This window comes from Platalea leucorodia, assembly GCF_965183815.1.
Source record: "Platalea leucorodia genome assembly, chromosome: 3".
In the NCBI taxonomy this organism is placed as follows: Eukaryota; Metazoa; Chordata; class Aves; order Pelecaniformes; family Threskiornithidae; genus Platalea; species Platalea leucorodia.
This window is the reverse complement of record NC_138825.1, coordinates 107365503-107388123: the sequence shown is the minus strand read 5'-3', so window position 1 is coordinate 107388123 and position 22621 is coordinate 107365503. Positions and strand designations below refer to the sequence as shown.

Here is a 22621-nt window from a genome sequence, read left to right as displayed (position 1 = left end):
TTATGGCAGATTTCTGCCCAATTCTGCTTGATACAACCTTTCAGTTCGATGTCTTTGCTTATCCTCTTTTTCCCTACCAGTTGAACACTTGGTTTACAGAGATTTCCTCTAAACCATATTTCTCTGGTTTGTTTATGTGAATGGCCTGTATCAAAACCCGTAAACTCATGTGGCATGTAGGGCCACAAAAATGATTAGAGGGATTCAACACCTCTGCTATGAAGAAAGGCTGAAAGAGCTGGGGTTGTTCAGCCTGGAGAAGAGGAGGCTGCGGGGAGACCTTATTGCAGCCTTCCAGTACTTAAAGGGGGCCTACAAGAAAGATGGGGATAGTCTTTTTAGCAGGCCCTGTAGTGATAGGACAAGGGGTAATGGTTTTAAACTAAAAGAGGGTAGATTTAGACTAGATATAAGGAAAAAAAAAAATTATGATGAGGGTGGAGAAACACTGGAACAGGTTGCCCAGAAAGATGGTAGATGCCCCGTCCTTGGAAACATTCAAGGCCAGGCTGGATGGGGCTCTGAGCAACCTGATCTAGTTGTAGATGTCCCTGCCAATTGCAGGGGGGATGGACTAGATGACCTTTAAAGGTCCCTTCCATCCCAAAGCATTCTGTGATTCTATGATGATTCTATGTATGCAACATACACTCTCTTTCCTTTATCCACTTGGCTTATTATCCTGTTATATAAGGAAATTAAGACAGTTTGACGGAATTTCTTCTTGAGGAATCTCCAGTGGTTATGACTTAACAACATACAAGAAAGACCTCATGAAGTATGATTATATTAATGTAGAGAACAAAAGAGGTTGTGTGTTTTTTATTTTGAGCAGCGTTTGTGATCTGCCTCACTCTTTATTTTCAGGGATTTTGTGCTGAAAAATTAATGAAAAAAACTTCCAAGTTAACACTTAGAAGTGTTACTTCCTTTAAAGAAGGATCTCCCCTTTGAAGGAATGTACCGAAATCACAATCCTACATGTTAGTAACATTAACATTGTTTTTTCTCAAATTTGAATGTAATTGTAGTGCTAACTTTAAACAAAACATATAATTAATCTTTATAAAAATGTATTGTTGTCATCATAGCTTTCTATGAAACATATTACTTAGAGATACCAAATGCACTGGGCTCTAGAGGAAAATTTCGGTGCTGTGTTTTATTACAGCTCTTTTTTTAATACCTTTTTGCAGAATGAAAATGAATGGGTAGGGTTTCAAACATGATGTATTATTTAGTCCTAACAACTTCATATGAGAAGGGCAATAGTGTCAGGAGTTGGGTTAAAATGACTGTACGCAGCAATAATAAAATAATATAAATTATTTTGATTGGTGTTGCTAATCCCTAGTTATCCTAGTGTGTTACAGCAGAATGGATTTGACACATCAAAAGGTGCTCATTTAGATGCTGATTCAGAGGACTGGCTCCTTCATTGCATTCATGAAAGTTACATACTTATTTATCAGCTTTGCTTCACTGTAGGGAATAGGCTTGCTTTCCATATGGACGAACCTATATTCTTGTATATCTAGAAAGACATTCTGCATTCTGTCTATGCCTACTTTGGGTAAAGATTTATTTTTAATTGTGGAACTTGGAAAAAAAAAAGAATTTGAGAAGTCCCATGTTGTTTAGGAGCTAAATATTGGTAGTGGTAATGGTATTTTGAGGCTTTTGAAAAATACTCAATTTTTAATATTCCATTCATGAATATTGGATTTTTGCACTTTTGATTATTTTAATCAAAATTAAAATGCTTCCTTGAAACACAATAAACTTTCAGATAATCTAGAAAAAGCTCTCAGTGAAGTGGAATGTCATGTCCAATGATGTTTACAGAGGGACCTGCTGTATCTTCTCTCAGTGCACACTGTGGCATTCAATGCTTGTTTAGAAAATCTTGGCACCTGGGATTCAGTGACTCATAGGCAGCATCTCTTTCTCATCTGGGACATGTGTGTCTCATCTGTGTGATAAGTGAGTATTTCTTGTGTGAGCAATGAACAAAACATAACGCTGTTTAGCTATAACTAAAGAAGGTGCTTTTGTAAAGAACAAATTCAAGCTATGACAATCTGTGCTTCTAAATCTGGAAATCCTCACTTCAGCTGGGAGTTGAGTAAGGGGGCTGTCCGTTATGTCTATAGGCAGTTTAACTACATATCTAAATAAGGGGTAGCAGTTTGCATCCCTCATTTATTCCAGCCACTGATCAAATATTTTGGTGGAGTGTAATCCAAACAAAACCACATGTCTAATCCTTTCCTTACAACGAACAGTAGGCCACATCCTAAAACACTTACATAGCAAAAGTCCTTCTGAGGCCATTATCCCAGAGCTGAATAAGCCCTGATGGGCTGATTCATGAGGAATGATGCTTAAGTATGTACTTCGCAAGACGTCAGGCGCCTATACCCCGCATTACCTGCAACCTCAGCCACTGGGGTTATATGGGATTAGTATGCAGCCGACTTTTTGTCTGCTTTTCTGTGTTTCCTTTGACTAAATACCAAATTCCAGAGAGACTTCTTGATAACATATTACCTGTTAAAATGCAGTGCATATTTATGTTTTAATTAGGTATGGTTTTGGTGCCAAGATTGAAGGAAGGACAGTGCAATAAGTGTGATCACAGTCTTTCAGATTTTACTTACTTTCTGTTTGCTTCCCTTCTGTTCACTTCCCAGAGACTATAAGGTCTTGGTGTCCTTGGTCTGCTGCTAGGGAAGAGGGCAGACCTGCTGCCCTCCTTCCTTTCCCCTGGTCCCACTCTTTCCTCACAGTCCCTCTCTCACCTGTGTGGCCTCCCAGGAAACCCAGTCAGTTTGCTAATCAGGCAGAAAATTTTTTCCTGTTCTGTTTTTTTTTTTTTTTCCTTGGGTTTATTGCTAGTCCTGACAAGTTTCTGAGCCACTCGGAATACGAAAGCCAAGTGCGAGCAAGCAGCAAGACGGTGCAACTTGGAGCCAGGGAAGGAAGGGGGATGGGCAGGGGTGGAAAATGCTGCCGCTTCTTTCAGCAGGAGAGAGGTGTGAGACTGGCACAGCTGGGGTGCCTCCCCACATCCACGGGCCTCTGCCACCTTGCTCCCTCTCCCTGCTCACTCTGCAGCACCTTGCTTGAGAAACTGGAGTTTCCCTCTTCTTGGAGAAGTTCTCATTAAGCTATGGATATAACAGGAAATGGAAGATGATAAAAATGTATCAAAAAGTAAGAGAAAATAAATAAGAAAATCAGTAGGTTCATGCAGCTGGATTTATAGGTTTTAGAAGCAGGCCAACATAAGGCACTTAAGCCTTCTTACTCAAAACAGAAGAATGGAGTAGCTCAAAAGTCTTGAAAGTTGTCTCTTTTTTCCTGATTTTTTTTCTGATCGCAGTTGTTCTCTATCTGTTTCACTGTATTATTTACAAGTAACTTTTAAAATACAAAGACAGTTCAATTTAGTGAAATACAATTCAACATCCTGTTACAAGATGCTTCGCTGTGGAAGAGAACATCCTTCATGACCACACGTTCAACTTAGATACAACCTTCCGCACTGAGTGCTGAGGCTGGATTTGGTCAGTCCTCTGCTTCAAGTTGTCAAACAGTGTTCGGATTTGGTTTGCCTTCTCCTTTGGTCAAAAGCTATAGTTTATGGACAGAGGCTGGTCACTGTGGTCACAAAAGACTTGTACTTAGTTCAGTTTTTCATATGAAAACACATGCACATTTTTTTATAACATGTTTCTTTTTCTTTATTCTACAGAGACCTAAGATTTAATAGGATTAAAGAAATCCAGCCTGGAGAGTTTAGACGGCTTAAAAACCTGAATACACTGTAAGTTATTTTTCAACCCTAAGGCCCTTTCCTCTTTTGATTTAATATGATTAATTTGATAATGTGCCAAATTTGCTCACTTTTCACAGCTAAGTAGTCTCACAAATTTCAGCTGTAGCATTTACACAGGTGAGAGTGAGGTTTAGGCCCAAGGGGCTGCGCCAAGGGAAGTTTAGGTTGGATATTAGGAAAAACTTCTTCACCGAAAGAGTAGTAAGGCACTGGAACAGGCTGCTCAGGGAAGTGGTTGAGTCTCCATCCCTGGAGGTATTTAAAAGAAGGGTAGACATGGTGCTTGAGGACATGGTTTAGTGGTGGACTTGGCAGTGCTAGGTTAATGGTTGGACTCAATGATCTTAAAGGTCTTTTCCAACCCTAACGATTCTATGATTCTATTAAAATAAAAAAGGAAATTATTTACATCCTGATATTTTATTAACATTCTTTAATTGGAAATATGAAAAATACAGAACTTTATAATTTTTTCCAAATTGTGCTAAATTACTTTGTTGGAATATCACATAATGAATCATGGAGTTACAACAAAGCTGTTCAAAGGCTCAGATGTGCAAATGTGTTGCAGTTTAAAAATATTTGACAAACTCTAATGTTTTGAACTTTCCTATTCTAATGTGTTCGCCAGGACTGCCAGAAGTTGGACGGCTTTTTTTCCTGCTGAGCTTCCTTTTACAGACTTCTCTGTTACCATCTACGTTTGTGAAGTCCATGTTTTCTAAAAGACTTTTTACAAACCCATAATGCCAATAGTGTGTTTATTAAAGTTTTAACTTAGTATCTCCTTTGTCATTCCTTCAAACGTCACGTTTGAACAGATGCATGCATGTTTCTCTTCTCTACTGTATTAGCAGACATGAGGAGGAATTATGATGTGCAGTTATTCTTACTTTTAAATGTACGTAACTTATGATTACAAATTTGACTGTTTTCTAGAACACAAGTAGTGCGTGAACTGAAATAGAATACAGTGATATCAGTGAGCTTTGCATTGTTACTATCTATTTATTCTGAAAGCACATAACAAAAAATGTATTGAGACATCTTGCACTGTATATTCACACCAGACGAAATGATAGGACTTTCCCCCAAAAGCATATTGTCCAAATCTGTGCTACCAAAACTTTTTTACTAGCTATCCCTACTCCTAATCACCTTTGATCATACCTCTGCAGTTGATCCCCAGTTTTGAATTACAGTTTCTGTCAGATATCCAGCCTCAAGTTTTAACTGTTCAAACAACTGATCTGAGATCCACAAGTACTAAATAAAGACAGGATTCTTTAAGTTTGGATTCCCTTCTTTTCACAAAACCACTGCATGAGAGATGAGTGTAAATCTGTGAGTACAGACAGTTGTGTTCCTGTATGATGTAAAGGGCCCAGTACACAGAATATCACTAAGAAACATCTAGGAAAAGTCCCTTGTCACTTCAATGCACCTGTTAATGACACATTTTTGTTAATGTCAATTGTATCAATTTCAACCCTCTGTGTTGACTTGGGACCAGGATTTTTTTTTTTTTTTTTTTTTTTTGCGCTTTATCTTCATCTCAGATACCCATAAAAAGCCACATAATTTCAGGTTTTAGATTTTATTATTATTATTATTATTATTATTATTATTATTATTATTATTATTATTATTATTATTATTATTATTATTTATTTCTGTCTTATTTTTTTAGTTTTCTCCTGCAAGGTAGTGACTGAGCAGCTGTAAGCATGTCACTTTTTTTCTTATAAGTTACTGTTAGGGAAAAAGCTTTTTGTTTTGTTATTTTTTAAGTTTTCCTTTTAATGCTACATTTACATCTGCTGTTACGCATTTTGTTTTTTTCCCTACTGTTCATGTATGTTACAATGAACAGCTGTTTATTTCTCTTTATAGGCTTCTAAACAACAATCAAATTAAAAGAATACCGAGTGGAGCATTTGAAGACCTCGAAAATCTGAAATATCTGTAAGTTAAATGGATGTTGTTTTTTGCATCAATATGTAACTGAACTTCTTCAGTAGGAAAGTGTTTTAATCTGAGATTGTGTCTTAATCTATCTCAGGAGATACATTGTTTTGAATATCTGTGAAAAGAATTTATGGTGTGGGGGCAACTGTGAATGTTTCTATAAGATGCTTTGAGATTTGCTAGTATAAGACTGTGATACCTGTAGGCAGTAGATTTTAAGACTTACTAGTTCTTGTTTACTATATGCAATGTAAAAGATAATTTAAGAAGGGATATGTTTAAACGTTTAGGAGGTCACCTCTTTAAAGGTTCACTGAAGCATACAAGTTTATACAAGTACTTTTTTAAGTTTGTTTTTTGAAAAGTGGTTTAAAAGCAGCTAGTCCAAGATTTGTGTTTACAGAAGCTTGTAACATGTAAGCTTTTTAACGACTCCTAAATTGTTCACTGAATGCCGTATAAATTCGTAAGAGAAAAATCAAGTTAAACATAAAATAGAAAAGTACCTTTATGATTGGCTGTAAGGTCTGTGTCTTCAGGCAGCCTGTGTATTTTAAGAATAACTCCTTCCATTTTTAACAAACATACCAAGTGTATTAATTGTCTGAGTAAAGAAAAGGCATCAAAAATTGTTATTTTTATCTGCAAAAAAGGCTTAAGTTAAATAGTAAGTTGTCATGGATTCTCAGCTCTAGTCACTGGAGTTCGCCTTATGTAGCGTCATGTAGAAAAGTTTCACTCTGTTGTCTTGGAGCATTGATCATTGCTGGAGTGCAGTACAGAAAAAAATGGTCACTTTGAGATTTCATGGTTTTGGAAGCAATTCAGAAGCTTAATTTTCTATCTAGTTTTCAAGAATACAGCCTGAATAGCTCTAAGGAGGTGGGAAAAAGGAGTAAAATAAAAATCACTTAAATTTGTGCAGACACATTACCCGTTTTTCCATGCTGTGTTTGATTACATTTCATGATCTCCTTTTTATGTGTATTGGCTTTCAGTAATAAAATTGTTTAAACTACATACAACTGGAGGAAAAAGAATACTGAACAGACTATCCCCAATGAATTATTAAAGTCCATGATGATTGTATTTGTTACAAGACACGGTTATATAGTGGATCTGGTAGTGCAGTACGTAAGGTCTACTAATTCAGGGTGGCTAAGCTTCTTTCCATAGTCAGCAACTGTGGAGAAATACTGCTTGGTTATAATAGTTATTTATTTTCACATGCTTGCCTTTGCCTAGCTGTAGTAAACCTGAGATAGAACTCAACTATGCACTCTGTTCAGTTCAATAAAAGAGTGAAAAGAGATAACTGAACTATGATTTGTTTGTTTTGATATACATGTAGTAATGTTTATCTATATATTGTTGAGAGGAAGATCTTTTCCTTTTCCTCTTGTTCCCTGGAAGATTTGAATATAAAGTTCAATGTGGTAGTTCATTTAGCTGCAGAGAGCTCTTCTTTAAAGCCATCCCCCGTTTTGCCTAAATAAACTTTAAGATCTTTTTGCCTATTTCAATGGCTGTGATATAAATGTTTAGCCTTAAACTGTGCAGCCTTAAAGTTATAAAAATGCTGGTACTGGTCAGATATCAATACAGAAGGCTCAAATGTACCAAATAAATACAATTCAGCTGTGAAAATGTTAGCTGAGTAAGTACATGCTAAGTGTATTCTATGGAACAAAGGAAACAAAACGGACTACTTTTCCCAATAGGATGAACTGAAGTAAAAATTAGGGGGATGGAAACTGTATTATTTATTAAAAGTCAAAAATATTGTTCAGAATTTAATATTATATACCCAAATCATCTGGAATATTTGAGGCTTTGAATGGCCTGATCCTATAGATATTTGCAAACCTAACTTGTATTGTCATATTTCATAAAATGAGATCATTAGTCCATGATGTTATTTGTGTTCTTATGAGAACTGAAGTACTGGATTGCAGATAGTTCTGAAAATGTATAATTCACTGCGTAATTTTAGAAAACCTGTCATTTCTCAGTGGCTTTGATTTAGCAAAATATAAGTATATATAAGCATAAAATGTGTAACTATTAGTAAATATAATTATATAAGTGCATATAAAATTATTTGTAAATATATAGTTACATATAAAGTATGTAACTGTGAGACATAATACAATATTAAAAAAAAAAAAGCCAGTCTCAGAGATGTCAAGGCCCATTCCTGTACCTCTGCTGCAGTTTTTGGTCTTTTAGACCATACTTTTTCCAGCAAGTCTCAAAGAAGCCCTGGGATTTTCAAATGCTTCTTTGTACTGTTTGTTTCTGAAATTGAGCTTAGAGTTTTATGAGGTATATATGTTTTCAGAATTGTCTGTCTGGAGAACAAATTTTGATAGCGTAATAATATTTTCTCAATGTTCTGTGCATTAAAAATATTCATCATTGTAAAAGTTCTTACATTATAAAAAGAAAATTAGGCAGATATGATTTTTGAATCTTATTTTTTAGGATTATTTGTTTTCTTATTCTTTACGTAATTGAAATTTTGCCAGTTCTATAAACAGTTTTGCATGATCTTGCTGCGCTCTTTGTGGTAATAATTTGTCTTTGATTTCATATACTAAAAGTTGGAAAGAAGTAGATGTCATTATTATTGTTTTGCTATGAAACTAAGAGGACACACTATCTTTCTGCCTTTGTGCCTTTCTGTCTGTCTTTCTTATTTCATATACCTTAGTGTTGGCAATATGGTTCTTTAATAAGAATCAAAAAGGCATTAGTAGCTTGGACTCCATAATATAGTTTGTTTCTGCACTTCAGTGATTCTATATAAGTTTTTTGGTCATATGGTCCCCCTTCTGCAAAGGACAATGTAAACAGCCCTGTCTAAAATAAACTTAAAAATGTTGTCTTCATATGAGCAAAATAGTTGGTAACTCGTTTGTAATTTGGTTTTCCTGATACAAGATGTATATGTATACATGTTATATATGGTATACTGAATATATTTAATTGACTTCCTGTGAGTTATTAAATTTACTGACTAGAGGTGGTAGTACAGAAAGATGAGAAGGAAAAGCTTCCCAACCCTATAATACAGATGCAGGCAGATTTGTGGAAACTGGGTAGGATAATCCTTTCTGATCCTGAAAGTCAACAGTTTAGTCTCTCAGACAGAAGATAATTGGGAACTGAAGGTAGACACACATTACATTCTTAACATGTAGGATATTAGAAGATTTGGAATCAGTGTGGAAAAAATGAGGTTAAGATAAAAAGAAAGAATTTGGGGAGGAGATATGGAAAAATATAAAATATAGATTAGCAATTACAAAGAGCTTTCCAGATAAAGAGAAGCTACTTGATATTTACAGAGCAGTAAACCAGAAGCAAATGTGAAGGAAGTGAAAGAAATAAAAATGAAGAATGAAAATTACTTTGGCAGCAACACTGAGACATGTTCACTTAGTAAGAAATGGAGAGGTGAGGAATCAGACGTGGCAACAGTGCAATAAGCAAATGATAAATGGAAATTAAGACTGTATGAAATGTATCAGTTCTGGAAATACTAAAAGGGAACATGCAAGATTTGTTCTGCATTTGGTGAATGAAGTAATAGTGGTAGAAGATACAGTGTAGGCTTGCCAACGTACGGAGCTGCTCACCTCACCTTTCCAGAAATGGGATTAGGTCACGTTTCCTTCTGTGCTTTCTGCCACCATTGCTGTCATGGTCATGTTACTTTTTCCTTTGAATACCTCCTGTGATTCCAGATCTCATCTCTTTGCAATTCATGTTGCTGATTCTACCGTCTCTTTTATGTTTCTATATAAATATCTCTTTACTCTATTTGTTTACATGACAGGTTTTACTCTGTGCTGCCTGATATTGCCATTACTTTGAACATTTTTTTTCTCTTGTTCCAAACAAATATATCTGGACCTTGCTTTCTTTAAATCGCGTGACTTGTAATACAGTCCATAAAAAACAATGACTATACTCCTAGGGGATCTATTAAGCTTTTTAATTAAAACTACTTTTTTCTAATTTTCTCATAACTGGTTACATATTTTTTTGGTCATTTCCCAAGTGTATGACCAGTGCCTCTGGCCTCTATCAGCCTTGCTTGCATTTCTGGGAAGAGCTTTTTTTTTTTTTTTTTTTAACTCTTCTGAAGGCAGTTAGTAGTAATTGCCAGAAAATAATGTAATGTCTTAATAGAATATATCCCTTGCCATCTTAATCCAATGTTTATTCAGCCTTTCAAAAACTCTAATGGTTCAGTTGTGTAATAGAGCTTTTAGGTAAATCAAATGATAAAATAGTTTGTCCATAATTATACTTTAAATCAGTTTTCTGGTAATGTGACTGGGATACATTTTGAGATTTTTTTTTTTTTTTTTTTAGTGCAAGGTTTGCAAAGTTTCACTTGTTAGGCACAGTAGCATTTTAGAAAGATATAAATATTTTTTGTGAGTGCTACGTAGTTGTATTTTGTATTCTGTCATCTCTCTCTTCATTAGGCGAATATATATATATTTTTTTTTAATCTTTCTGTTAATATCCTCAAGGAAACATCTACACAACTAAATGAAAGTATGGTTAACACATCTGTCACAGGACATATGTTTTTGTAGCCTTGGGTTGCTGGGGTTTCTCTGTGGAGGGGGGACATGATGGACTGAGGTCAGTTGAGTATCCTGCAGCTTGAGGGTTTTCTGATCAACATGGAAAAAGTTGCAGTTTAAAGTTGAATCCCAAATAAAGTGCTACCACAGTGGCTTGGCATGGTGGCAAAAGTCTGCAAAACTACAAAGTCGTCATCCCAGTCTTCCTCTAACCCACCCTTGTTCTTCACTCTGCCTTACTTTGTCTGCAGAAAGTAAATAAAAGTTACATCAGTGATTCTGGTAAAACTTTTTTTTTTTAAATTGGATTAATTCAAACTTCTTGAATAAAATTCTTCAAATACCCACAAGAGATACTTAACTGAGGTCAATTATTAAAAGCATCTTAGCCCTCTGTGGTTCACTGGTCTGAGCAGAAGTTTGGCACTCAGAGGAATAAGAGGCATTTCCAAACTGCCAAGTGGAGTGTATTAAGAAAGGTAAATAACACTTTGACTGTTCAGTCTTTGAAATTTTCTAAGGAGTGAGAAGAAATGGTGCATGTAAAATTCTCGCTGGAAAATAAGATAGGAAATTAATATCATACAGAGAGGAAAATTAAGGAGAGACAAAATTGTAATGACTATGATCCTCAAATGAATTGGTAATATTTGAATAACTGTGAAATGATATTTTTGCAAATAGAATAAAAACCAATTCCACATCTAAAATAAGTGTAATATACCTATTCTCTCTCCTTTAAATTATTTTTTAAGTTTTTACAGTCATTTCACAAGACAGTATTTTTTTTCCAGTTTAATTTGTTCAGAATTTTGAGCATTTAAAAAACCTCACAAATTTTTCCTTATCAGTTATTTTGTTATTGGAGGAACTCTGCTTTTTGTTCAGATGGATGTCTATGTTAGTTAAGCATACCTGAGTCTCTGTATATTCATGTGTTGGAATCTCAGCAAGCAGTACATTGGAAAACTAAATTTAGACTCAAGGGAAAGATACGGCTCCATATTGTCCCCCAGAGTTGTCATGGGGCAAACATGAGATGCCTACAACTTTTCACCTTATTGTGAAATGTTGCCCTTTGTCAAGGCAGTGTAAAAACTGCCACCAGCTCCAGCAGAGCCAGTATTTTACCTGTTGCATCGAAAGAAGCTTGCAATATTTCCAGTAAGCTACTGAAAACTGTAATAATAGAAAAGCCAAAACTACTACTAATAAAATGTCTGCTAATAAAGCCATTTGTGGTCCAAAGTGTCTTCATCCCTTTTTCATAGAAATCCATGCCTGATTAACTGAATTTCAAACTGTTTGTCAAATAATTGTGAGAAAGTTCTTACTGCGAACCTTTTCCTAACCTAACACAAAAAAAGAGTGCCTGACACTGAACCCCAACAGTATTTTCATTTGCTACCTCCATGCAGAAACTGCAGTTATCAGCTAAACTGTGTGATTTTTTCCAACACCTCACTAAACCATCCTTACTGTTAAAAGCATGATGAATATGAGCACATACACTGATCAATCCTGATTTATTTTTATTCTGTAGAAGAGGTAGATAGCACACGTGAACATACTGGTACTCTGCATATGTTTATTCTGTTTATATGATAGAGTATCAATGTGGACCTAATGTCCATCTTCTACACAGTGATAAAACAAATATACAATGCTGTTTAATGGATGCAATACTAATATTCTAACTTGTATTTTTTTGTAAATATTCAAAAGGTGACACAGGCAGAGTTATAGAAATTCTCACTGTTTGTTCTCCAAGTCCGGTAAAAAGACTAATTTCATCATAATTTGAATATTTGTACCAGTATCCAGATGAGATATTTTAAGGAAAGTAAGAAGCCAATGGCATCCCCGGTGTGTTCTGGTGAAGGCATTTCTGATGCAATTCTGTCCCATTAAGCTGAATTTATTTTGACTTTTGGCAAGCCCATAAAGAAACTGAGGGGCAAAGAAACAGTAAGTAATAACAGTGAGCACTGGGCAGCCCAAACCATCCGGGTGACAGCCTCAGGGCCTACAAGGCCCCAGACTTTTGCCTTTCCTGGCAAACATTTGGGATGAAATCTCAATGACAAAGTATTTTTATGTGTATGTGTTTAGTTTTTGTTTTGTATTTTTTTTTCTAATATGTAGTTGGAAAACCGTCTTCATGTGTCAACTTAATTCTTCTTTTCCACCTTCATGTAGCTTTTGTTTGTGTACTAATATTACTGATTGTTTCTTGTTTCAGCTATTTGTACAAGAATGAAATCCAGTCAATTGACAGGCAAGCATTTAAAGGACTTGCCTCTCTAGAACAACTGTAAGTGCCTTTTCTCTTCTGTGCTGTCATCTCCATGGTTCCCCTGCAGAGGAAAAGTGCACGCCTTGATCCATACATCCTGCCTGCATGCTCTGCATGTCTTCACTCCCTGGGTTGTTAGGCAGAGGCCCCCATAATCATCTGCATGTGGAAAAACAAAATCGATCTCTATGTCAAATTCCTCATTTCTGTGTTTGTCTTTTATTTGTGATTTGCATTCCCAGAGTCCCTATACGTTGTTACGTAGCTTTGACGAAGAAGCAGCATTATTGTGGAAAATGTTGAAAACTAATGTGTATTGCTTAGAGAGAGATTCTGATTTAATTTTTGTAGGTTTTATAACATTGCAATTTCTTTGACTGCAGCGGTTACTTTGTTTTATGCCAGCATAACTAAGGCTGAATTAGTCTCTTGAAGTTTAACCTAGTTTTGTTATATTTTAAAACAAGAAGAGATTTTAAAATGAAAACCTTACTACTACTGATACGTGTTAATCATTGCCATATAGAGATGTTTAAAAAGTAAGAAAGTTCATTGTTTGTAATGTAGATGTTTCAGTAATGTCTTCTAGAAACATTGATTAAAATCATACTCCTTTTCCTGTGTAATGACTGAAGAATAATTTCTATTGAAAAAGACTGAAAAATGCAGTCATTAGCATGACAAAAACTGATTGTGTTGATTCCATTAAGCTTAACGATATTTTGTTTTATGATCAGAAAGCATTGCTATACATTCATTGTGGTAATGTTTAGAAAAACAGAAGGAGCTATAAATACATAGCTATTTCAAAGTTTGACTGCCTAATAACAGTACTAGATCAATGAGTTTTGTAGCATATAAATTTTGGGGACTGAACATCTTTTTTCTAGGACCAATGTAAATTTTGAAACTCCTGACAGTTACCAGTGTATTACAAATTTTCTATGTTATGTACCAGTTTCCTTGTTACTATAAACCTCTAGTGGATATTAGTGGACACAGTGTGTATCTGAAATCAAATGACACTTCAGATGGGTACAAAATCATACAAGCTCATTTTAGAGGGCAATAGATGCCTTTTGAAGGAAGAGCTTCTATACAAAACAAAAGTGATAATTATAAAACATAGATAAATGTCATTTGTTTCCTTAATGCCTTTCTCTTCCTCTTCCTCTTCCTCCTAGTCTAGAAATGATTACTGCAGCATATTGGCAGCAACTGGTAGGGCTTACTTGCATGTTAATAGCACTTCTTATTTTTTGTGTAGAACTTCAAATATTGAGGTTCATTTATTGATTTACTAATTCTTTCAAAATAATATTCTTCCACATGCCACAAACCTGATAGTGCTGCAAGTGGCAACAGTTGTCCTTTTTTCTTTTGCGCTGTTTCCTGTTGATGTATGTTACGACTGAAAAACATAAATCACTTTGGAATATTAACACCTTCTGAATGTGCTTTTCCACTAGAGTGCAGTTAAGTCTCTGCCTGCAGTGATATCACACTGTATCAACTTAAGCTCTAACTGGAGACATCAACATTAATCTGTATGAAATTAAGTTTTAAACAAGGTTTGAGTTTCATCTCTAGCTGGGAAATACGGAAACGGAGCCTGGCACGGTGACTGCCCTTGTGTCATGGCATCAGTTGCCACAAGCAGCGCCTAGGGCTCGTCTGGTGAGCTGCCGGGGAGGGTTGATGCCCCGCTGGGTGCACATCAGAAAGCTCACTTCTTTTAGAGCCCTTCTCCTGGGCAGATCTTAAAAAGAAGGCTCACCAGGCAGGAAAATGGGAGCACAGGAAGCCAGTGGCAGGCCTGGAAATAAATTTAATGGAGGGTATTCATTGAGATTTAGAGTTTATGAGAGATTTGTCATTTATGCATCTTTAGCATAAAAGTAGTCTACAGGGTCTGTTTTATCATGTTATCTTTGGAGAAAGACTGTGTTCACAAGACAAAAGTTAGTCTTTGTGAACAAGTTCCCAAGTCCTCTAACTTCAGTTTGGGACTGTACCGACTACTCAGTTGATGTTTCTGCATTTGAGGCTTCTATGGCCTCAAGTTATCAAACACATTTTGCTACTGGATGTGACCACTGAACCAAATGCTCTTCTCAATGCTCAGCAGAGTTCTCAGAAGTAGATGCTGTGGTCCACATCTCAGGGAAGACTGGAGGAGAATGAAACTGATAGTTGCTTTGTAAAAAAAAAAAAAAAAAAAAAAAGCCAAAAAACTTACCAGCAAAGCAAACACTCAAACACTTTTCTGTTTGTTCTTTGTTGTTGTTGCTCTTTTGAGAGAAACTGTAAATATAGTTTGATTTAGGAGGCCTGTTGCATGTATAAGGGAAGAAAAACCCCACTATTTACTGTGGCTCGTGGGTTCCTTCTCAAACCTCTGCGGCAGAATTCTTAGCTGCTGATGTAGTAGAAATATCTTTTTCTTCAGAAATTTCTGCCAAGGGAATAAGATCTTTGAATCAGATCTTGAAACTTGCTCGTGCTAGAGTAAATTCTGAAAAAACTTGGCAGTTTTAGATGCTTGGACACACTGAGCCATACATATTTTGTCACCTAACTCTTCAGTCATGGCAGGACGTGAAGGGAGAGAGTCCGCTGATGAAAAGTAGCCGCTTAGTACTGGTTTAGACCCTGTTAAATCTGCAAGACATATGTTTGGGTCTGGCACACGCGACACAAAGCTGCAGGAAACCTGCATTTTTTTGGAGCAGCAGCTGGAAGGCAGACAGAGCACCCCAAAGGCAACGAAAGCTGCCTCTGTATGCTTGCACTTAGACAACTGAATCCCACCTGAAATGTCACAAATACCTGGCTTGGGAGGTCACAAGTTTGCTGTACCTGGATCCCAAGATCGAGCTCTAAATGTAGTCTGTTTCCAGATGTGTGTATGTTGCTTTTCTTCCGAATATCTACTATATTTTTTGAGATCTCAGCTTAAGAGCTGTATGTATCAGGGACAAAAAGTGTTCTCTGCAGTCCTTAACTAGTGGGATCCCCAAATACTAAAGAAATTATTTAAATCTGTTTAGCTAATCTTAGTGGAATACTAATTATGCTTTTCTTTTAACTTTCATATTAACACACTAATTTTGCTCTTTATAAGCTGTTCTTGGAGTTATGCTGTAGTTTGTGTACACATGTACGTATTTTGGGGGAAATTGATAGATAAAAATATTATCTTACATATACTGATGCAGCTTGTTATATTAATTTTATTTCCCTCAATTCAATTTTCAGTAGCTTTGAAATGTTGCTATGAATTTTTTGTTTTGTATTATAAAGAGTTCCTGGGTTTTGCATAACTGTATGTGGGCACTTATGCACATTTAACACAGTGGAGCCTGATTAACGTCTCATTGCTGCTAAAAATACCTGTGGTAAGAAATAATGAAAGAGAACTAATTAATAAACAAACAAACAAGCAAACCCAAAAGGTATGAAAGGGGCCTTGAGAAGTATATCCTTATTATTCTAAAATAAGATCAGCTAGGAACAGCAAACCTAGATGGCTGGAAACAGGTATTTATCTAGCCTTATTTTAGAAGTCTTTAAAGAGAGGATTCCACATCTCCTTAAGTATCCTGTTACAATATTTTATACTGTTACTGTCACATCTTATTTCAATCTCTTTCCTTGTGGTTTAAGCCTGTTACTACTTCTCATACCCCTGGGAAGGGAAAGCTCTTAGATAAATGTGGAAAAAATATGTTTGTTCATTCTCTATCCAATAATCAAAATGGCAAACGTACTATTTAAATATTCAGAACATAGATTATACTCAACTAATGGATCTTAAGTACTTCCCCAAAGATGTGGAGATACTATTAGAAATGAACAATTGGTATATATGATAAAACTAATCCTCTACAAAATATTATGCTACAGAAGATATAATCCTAGATTTAATGCTGTGAAAAAATGCCACTGGGACTGAATTTTACTGTAAATGTTCATCCTCCAAGACTGATAATAACAAAGAGAAAGTCTGTACCATGCTTATTTGATCAAATCTTTATCTTCCTCTAGATGTGTTTGGTTTTGACTTTTTTTTTTTCCTTTAAATATTTCCTTTTCTTCTGTTCCATCCTTGATAGTGAATTCAGAATTAAGAAAGGAAGACACGGGGGTATTTAAAAATCACTCTTGCATGCTTTTTCTTTAAATTTCCATTATGAAAGCCTTTTTAATATCAAATTCATTGCATCATACTACTATTTTTAAGAGCTTTTTATACTCTGAACATAAAAGATGTCTATAAAGACATGGCAGTGTGAGATTATTTCCTGAATATGATTACCTTTAAAGTGAAGTTCCAGTCCAAGAAATTCTCGTATTAATTAAAATATTAAAAATCCTTTAAAAAAGCATTAATGTGGTACAGAGAAGAAAAGAATGTAAGTGGTAAACCTAAGTAATAAAACATGATTAAACTGTAGGTCATAAAGCCAAGGATTTTTTTATTGTAGACTTACAATGCAATCTGGATCCTGCATCTATTTTTTTAGAATTCCACTTGTTGCTTATTACTTAGCCCACAAATTTAACACCTTGTTCTGTTCATAAATTGCCTGACAAGTTGCTCAGGACTTTTTTTGAGGTCATAATTTAAAGACCTGCAGAACCCAACTAACTTGTCATGTGAAGCAGTTAAGAGTATTTTCCAGCTGGACTTCGTGATTTGATTTTTTGGGTTACTTAAGGCAACGTGATTTCTGATGAGGTAAAGTTAACTGTTATAATGTGCTTCAGTGCCTGAATTATTGTAATTGTATCTGTGATGATTTGAGGTTGTAAACAAGGCAAGGTTTGTAATAGAAGTATTGTGTTAATTAGACTGATTAATTTAGTTGGAAAAACAAGATGAGTTTTCAGGCACAAAGTATACTTTACATGTGTAATTATAGTAGTCTTGAATACTAAACAACGGTTAACTGTTGTTTGGAGTTTAGTGATGTATACATCACTTAAACCATCTGAGAGAGGTGTCCTTTCTTTTTCTTTCTTTGCTAATCTTGCCTCTGATCCATGGACCTGAAGAAGGGGTTGTATGCCTCAGTGTGCCTGCTTTTACCAACGTTATTTGTGTTCTAGTAGGAGGTATTACTTGTACCTACAAATCTTGCCTTGTCCATGCAAAAGAAGTACAAGAGATTAATTTATTGGGAAGATAAGGAGATATATTTGCAAGGTGCTCATGAATCATAAAAAGGCAAGTAGAATTAGCAAAGTTAAAAAGGAAAAAATCCCTGTTGGCTGCGCAAGAAGTAGTGTATGTAATTTTTTCCAAAATCAAAGCTGCTTCAGAAGTGACAAACCCTATAGTTGTGTCTGTTTTTTCCCTTCGTCCTCTTTCACTGCAGTGATCCCCGGCTTGCCTTTCCCCCTCCCCAGTGCTGCTGATGCTGGGGAGGTGGGCAAGCAGAGCCCTGGCTCCTGGCCAGCTGTGCCTGCCCACCTCACGGCCGGGCCCTGCCTGCGGGGCAGATAGCGGCCTGTCCTGCCGGTCCTTCCTCAGGGCTGGACCTGACTGAGGTCTCTTTTCTCTCTGCTGGCGATTCAAATGAACCTTGCAGGAAGTATCTGCCTTTGAGATGTCTGTCTTTTTAATTTGGATGAAATTGGCCTGTATTTTCAAAAGGGAGATGAAGGCTGGCAGGCACAGCATGATTACGCACTTCTTGTTTCCCTATGCAAACAGGATCATACTCTATGCTCACTACAATTTGTGGCCACGCGTTGCACTGGCATTAAGCAGACTTGACACTCCGATGTGCCTGATCACATCCGTGCTGATTTATTGGCTTTTTCTGTGGTCCCCATTCATTGCTCCCTGGCATCGCTTGCTGGCTCGCGCTCGGGCCGTGCTGCTGCTGGCGGGGGATCTGGGAGACTGCCAGGCACGTGCCTGGCTTCCCTGCCGCACGCGCCTTCCAGGGCTCGCTGCAACGACTCTGCCGTAATCGCCGCTTGTTCCCGCTTTTCTCTCTCTGCGGCGACCATTTGGCTCAGCTCAGGGAGTGGAGCACGTGCGATGTTTCAGCACAAAGGAGTTCCCATGTCCTTTTACTTTTCGTGCTGAAGGATTGATTTTTCAGGAGATTTTGGGGTCTGAGATTTTCTCTTTGTTTTTAAATGATGGGCTTTTTTGTTCTTCAGCCCGCAGTGATTTCTATATATGCACATCCTCCAGATGTTCCTGAGCTTATCAGAGATCAAATAGGAAGCTTTAGGAGGTTTGGGTACATTTGGATATAATCAGGATCCAAAGTCTATAAATCATTTTCACAGTTCCTTGTGCGAGTCTTATCAACTACTTTTTGTTTTCTCATCTGCAAGGTTATGGAGTACCTCCACAACATAATCAAGACTGGAATGATCCTGCCTTTGCAGTCCATTTTCACAGCAATTACAGATTAATAATCTGGTTAATTATCTTAGACTTTTTCAGTTTTCCAGGATTAACAGCTGTGTAATATTTGTTGCTGTGTGATATTAATAGCTTACTTAAGCATCAACAGAGCATCAAACAGAGCACAGGTGTGGTGGTTAATTGTACACCAGTTGCTGGGAAGCCCTTTGTCTAAAAGCAATTCAATCAAACTTGTTTTTATGTTATGAATTTGTTTGGCTTTTGAGCTTTTGAGAGCATTCATAGCTTTAAATGCCAGTATTCTTGGACTAGAGCAGGTTACTTCTCAGCATCTTTTGAAATTTTCAGTCAATGTGATAGCAATGCAAACAGTTGCTCACTAAAAATGTTTTTCTGTTGGAAACTGTAAATGTTTTCTAAACAACTGCAACATTTTCCTGTAAAAAATCATACTTTTCTTTTTTCCATCTGTATTTATTCAAGCATGCATGCTAGTAAAAATTAGACTTCGCAAAAGAGTGTTCAAAGTAGTATCTCCAAAAATCTCCAAAGTAATGTTTTTCAAACAATTTTTTTGCACATATATGTACAGACACACACGCACAGACACACACACTATATAGTGGTCTGCAGACCCTTCTTGTTTGTCATATCTTGTATTTCTCAGATTCAAGTACAGCATTCAGATGATAACAGAAGAAAGTTAAGCCACTACATCACTATCACCATTTAGATGTGTAAACAGTGTGTAAACAATAACAAATGCTTTATAATATTTCAGCTTCATTAAGAAGATTGTTTCATTATTTTTCTTTTTGTTTAACATATTTTCAGGTATCTGCACTTTAATCAAATAGAAACATTGGAACCTGAATCCTTTACCCATCTTCCAAAACTTGAAAGGCTGTAAGTTTGTTTTTCTTGGGGTAAGATTCAGAAGTCAGCTTGCTTCTTTGTTTGAATTAAATCAAATGTTTGAAACTGGAAAATAATATTTTTATCATTCCCATAGATTATTTTTAATCTACTTTTTTTTTATTCTGACTACTACATAGTCTTTGCCAAGAACGCTTTGGTCAGGCTGACCTTAGAGGCATGCAGAAGTGAGCATTGCCTGTGGTATATTTTTCTATTGCAAAACTATTTCCCAAAGAGCTGTGATCAATGTTTGGCCTAAAATAAATGTTATGAATGAAGAAGTAGAAGATTTATATTACAATTTTTCTTTTCTTTTTTTTTTTTTTTTTTTTTTTTTTTTTTTTTTTTTTTAGTTTCTCAATTGAATGCTTATCAATTCCCTTTCTTTTGGTTACTTTGTCTTTTTATGGCTTCTTTTTCCCCATATGAACACACCAAATACACCTTGGAGGCCACTTTTGCTGAAAAAGATTCAATTTTTCTTTTATTTTGTAAAATTACTTTTTCTTAAAGCACTTTCAGAAGAATGTAAATGAAGTGAGTACAACTCAAAATCTGAATTATTACATGCATATTTCTGTGCTTTTTAACAGATTTTTGCATAACAACAGGATAGCTCATTTGATTCCTGGAACATTTAGTCACTTAGAATCTATGAAGAGACTGTAAGTAAATCGAATTATCTTTGAACTAAAGAAAGTCTAAATAATCTAATTATACTGTATCTCATCTTACAATATTTATCTTCCTTGCAAATGCCTTTTATTGTGTAATTGTTTTAAATAATTTTTCCTAAGCTGTGCACTAGTTGTTTACGTACATAGATTGAGACCATTTCTTCATGTCCTACCATCTTTATTTAGGGACTGACTAAATCCTTTTGTTTGTTTCCTGTCTTGGAATTATATGTAATCATACAGTCTTGTTTTGTAGACTAAATAATAGACATGGATCCTTCTTTCGTTTTTTTTGGGGTTTGGGGGTGTTTTCCCCCCTCTTGTCTATGTATTACTGGATGATCCTTCTATGGTCTCTTTCAATATTTGATTATTTTGTTATTTTCTTTTAATTGTTTTACTTATCTGATGATAAAAACATGGTTATAAAAAGGTGCTTGGTGGTTTAAGAATATAAGTATTACTTTCAAAAGTAACTCCAGAAGCCAGTTCTTGAAATGCCATTAACTTGAAAAATTGGACGCTTCTTAGTCCCTCAGTAGCATTTGAAAACTTGAACTCAATAGGAGTACCTTAGTAAGGTGATTTTCAGACGGTTTTCTATCCTTGCTTTGGATCTTCACTGATCTAGGATAAGCATTGTTTAAATTATCCAAGTGTGTCATTTTAAGAAAGGCAGTCATGTATGCATACCCCCCTTCCCAGGAGGACTGCTGAGGGTGTGCTGCGCAGCGAGTCATGGTGCCAGCTCTATCTACCAGGAAAAGAGATCGCAAGGGGCATAACACGAAGATGGTGTTGCGGCACTGCTGGTTTAGGACAGTTGTGAAACTGTACCTTTAACTGTGGGCGAAAGGCAGAATAAAGTAAATTTTGATGATGAATGCACCTACCATAGTAGCTGCATCACTCATAACTCCCTTAAAGTCATGTGGATTTCCAGCAAACAGAAAGAGATTATTCTTCACCTAATACCTAGGTAAAGGGGAGTTTTAATAGTGGCTATTAGTGGAACAGGACACTGGGCTAGACTGACCTGGTGGCTTCTGACCTGGGACAGCTTATCCCTAAAGGTCACATTGTGACTTTCATGTTCTGGATTTAAATTCCACCAATAACATCTGGTATACTGGGAGACATTTGTACAGTAGCTTGTAAAATAGTTTTGCTTGTTCTTGCCTATTTTTCATAGGAGAACAGGGAAGAAAAAATATCTGGGTATTTGTACAAGAGGTTAAAAAAATATTAAACGACAAGATGATCAAGAAGTTTCTGACCCACAAAGATATACCAAACTGAGGTTGCTTTGCCATGCAACTTTATTTCCAAGTTATATATATTTAATGTTACAGATTTATGGTTTTTTTTCCTACAGGGCACTCCACCAGAAAGTGCAGTGCTCAACATAGTAACAGGGCCCTCCACTACTGGAAAGAAAGTCAACAGAATTTATGGGTTCTCGTTATCTGCAAGAGGCAGGTGTTTTACGAAGTTACTGACCCACTGAACTCAACGAGAGCTTAATGCTTAAATAAAACTGTGGGTCTTTGTCTCAGTTGCCTGATCAGCAAAATGGGAAGTTGTAAAAATGTCAGGTTAGCTGTGAAGTTACTACAGTAATAAGTATTAAACAGAAAAAGATGTGGGGAGAATGGTATGCAAGTTCCTTATTTAAGCGAAGTTTGTATAACATCTAAATAAAACCTGATTTATTCATTGAATGGTGTGGTTAAAAAAGAAACTTCATTTAGATTCTTGCTATGTTGAACACAGTGCTACCCATGCAGTAAAAATAATATGCATTTTTTTTTTAATAAAGACTACCAGAATGCAAATAAGCAAGTAACCGTCACCTGCATTCCACATTGCCCCTTGTCTGTATTCACAGATAAAGGTGCTGCTGGTATTGCAGAACCATTTTGATCC

General features: G+C 36.1%; 1 protein-coding gene across 2 annotated transcripts in view; it reads left to right on the top strand.

The window, feature by feature from the left end:
* The window catches only part of PXDN (peroxidasin), a 90861-nt gene that overhangs the window by 25235 nt on the left and 43005 nt on the right, over positions 1-22621 (top strand). Inside the window, exons 2-6 of one of the 2 annotated variants that reach the window (XM_082306562.1) lie at positions 3758-3829; positions 5735-5806; positions 12656-12727; positions 19935-20006; positions 20612-20683. In XM_082306562.1, coding sequence (XP_082162688.1) covers positions 3758-3829; positions 5735-5806; positions 12656-12727; positions 19935-20006; positions 20612-20683 — 360 coding nt within the window. The remainder of the gene's footprint in view (positions 1-3757; positions 3830-5734; positions 5807-12655; positions 12728-19934; positions 20007-20611; positions 20684-22621) is intronic. The other variant, XM_082306563.1, reaches the window with a different exon arrangement.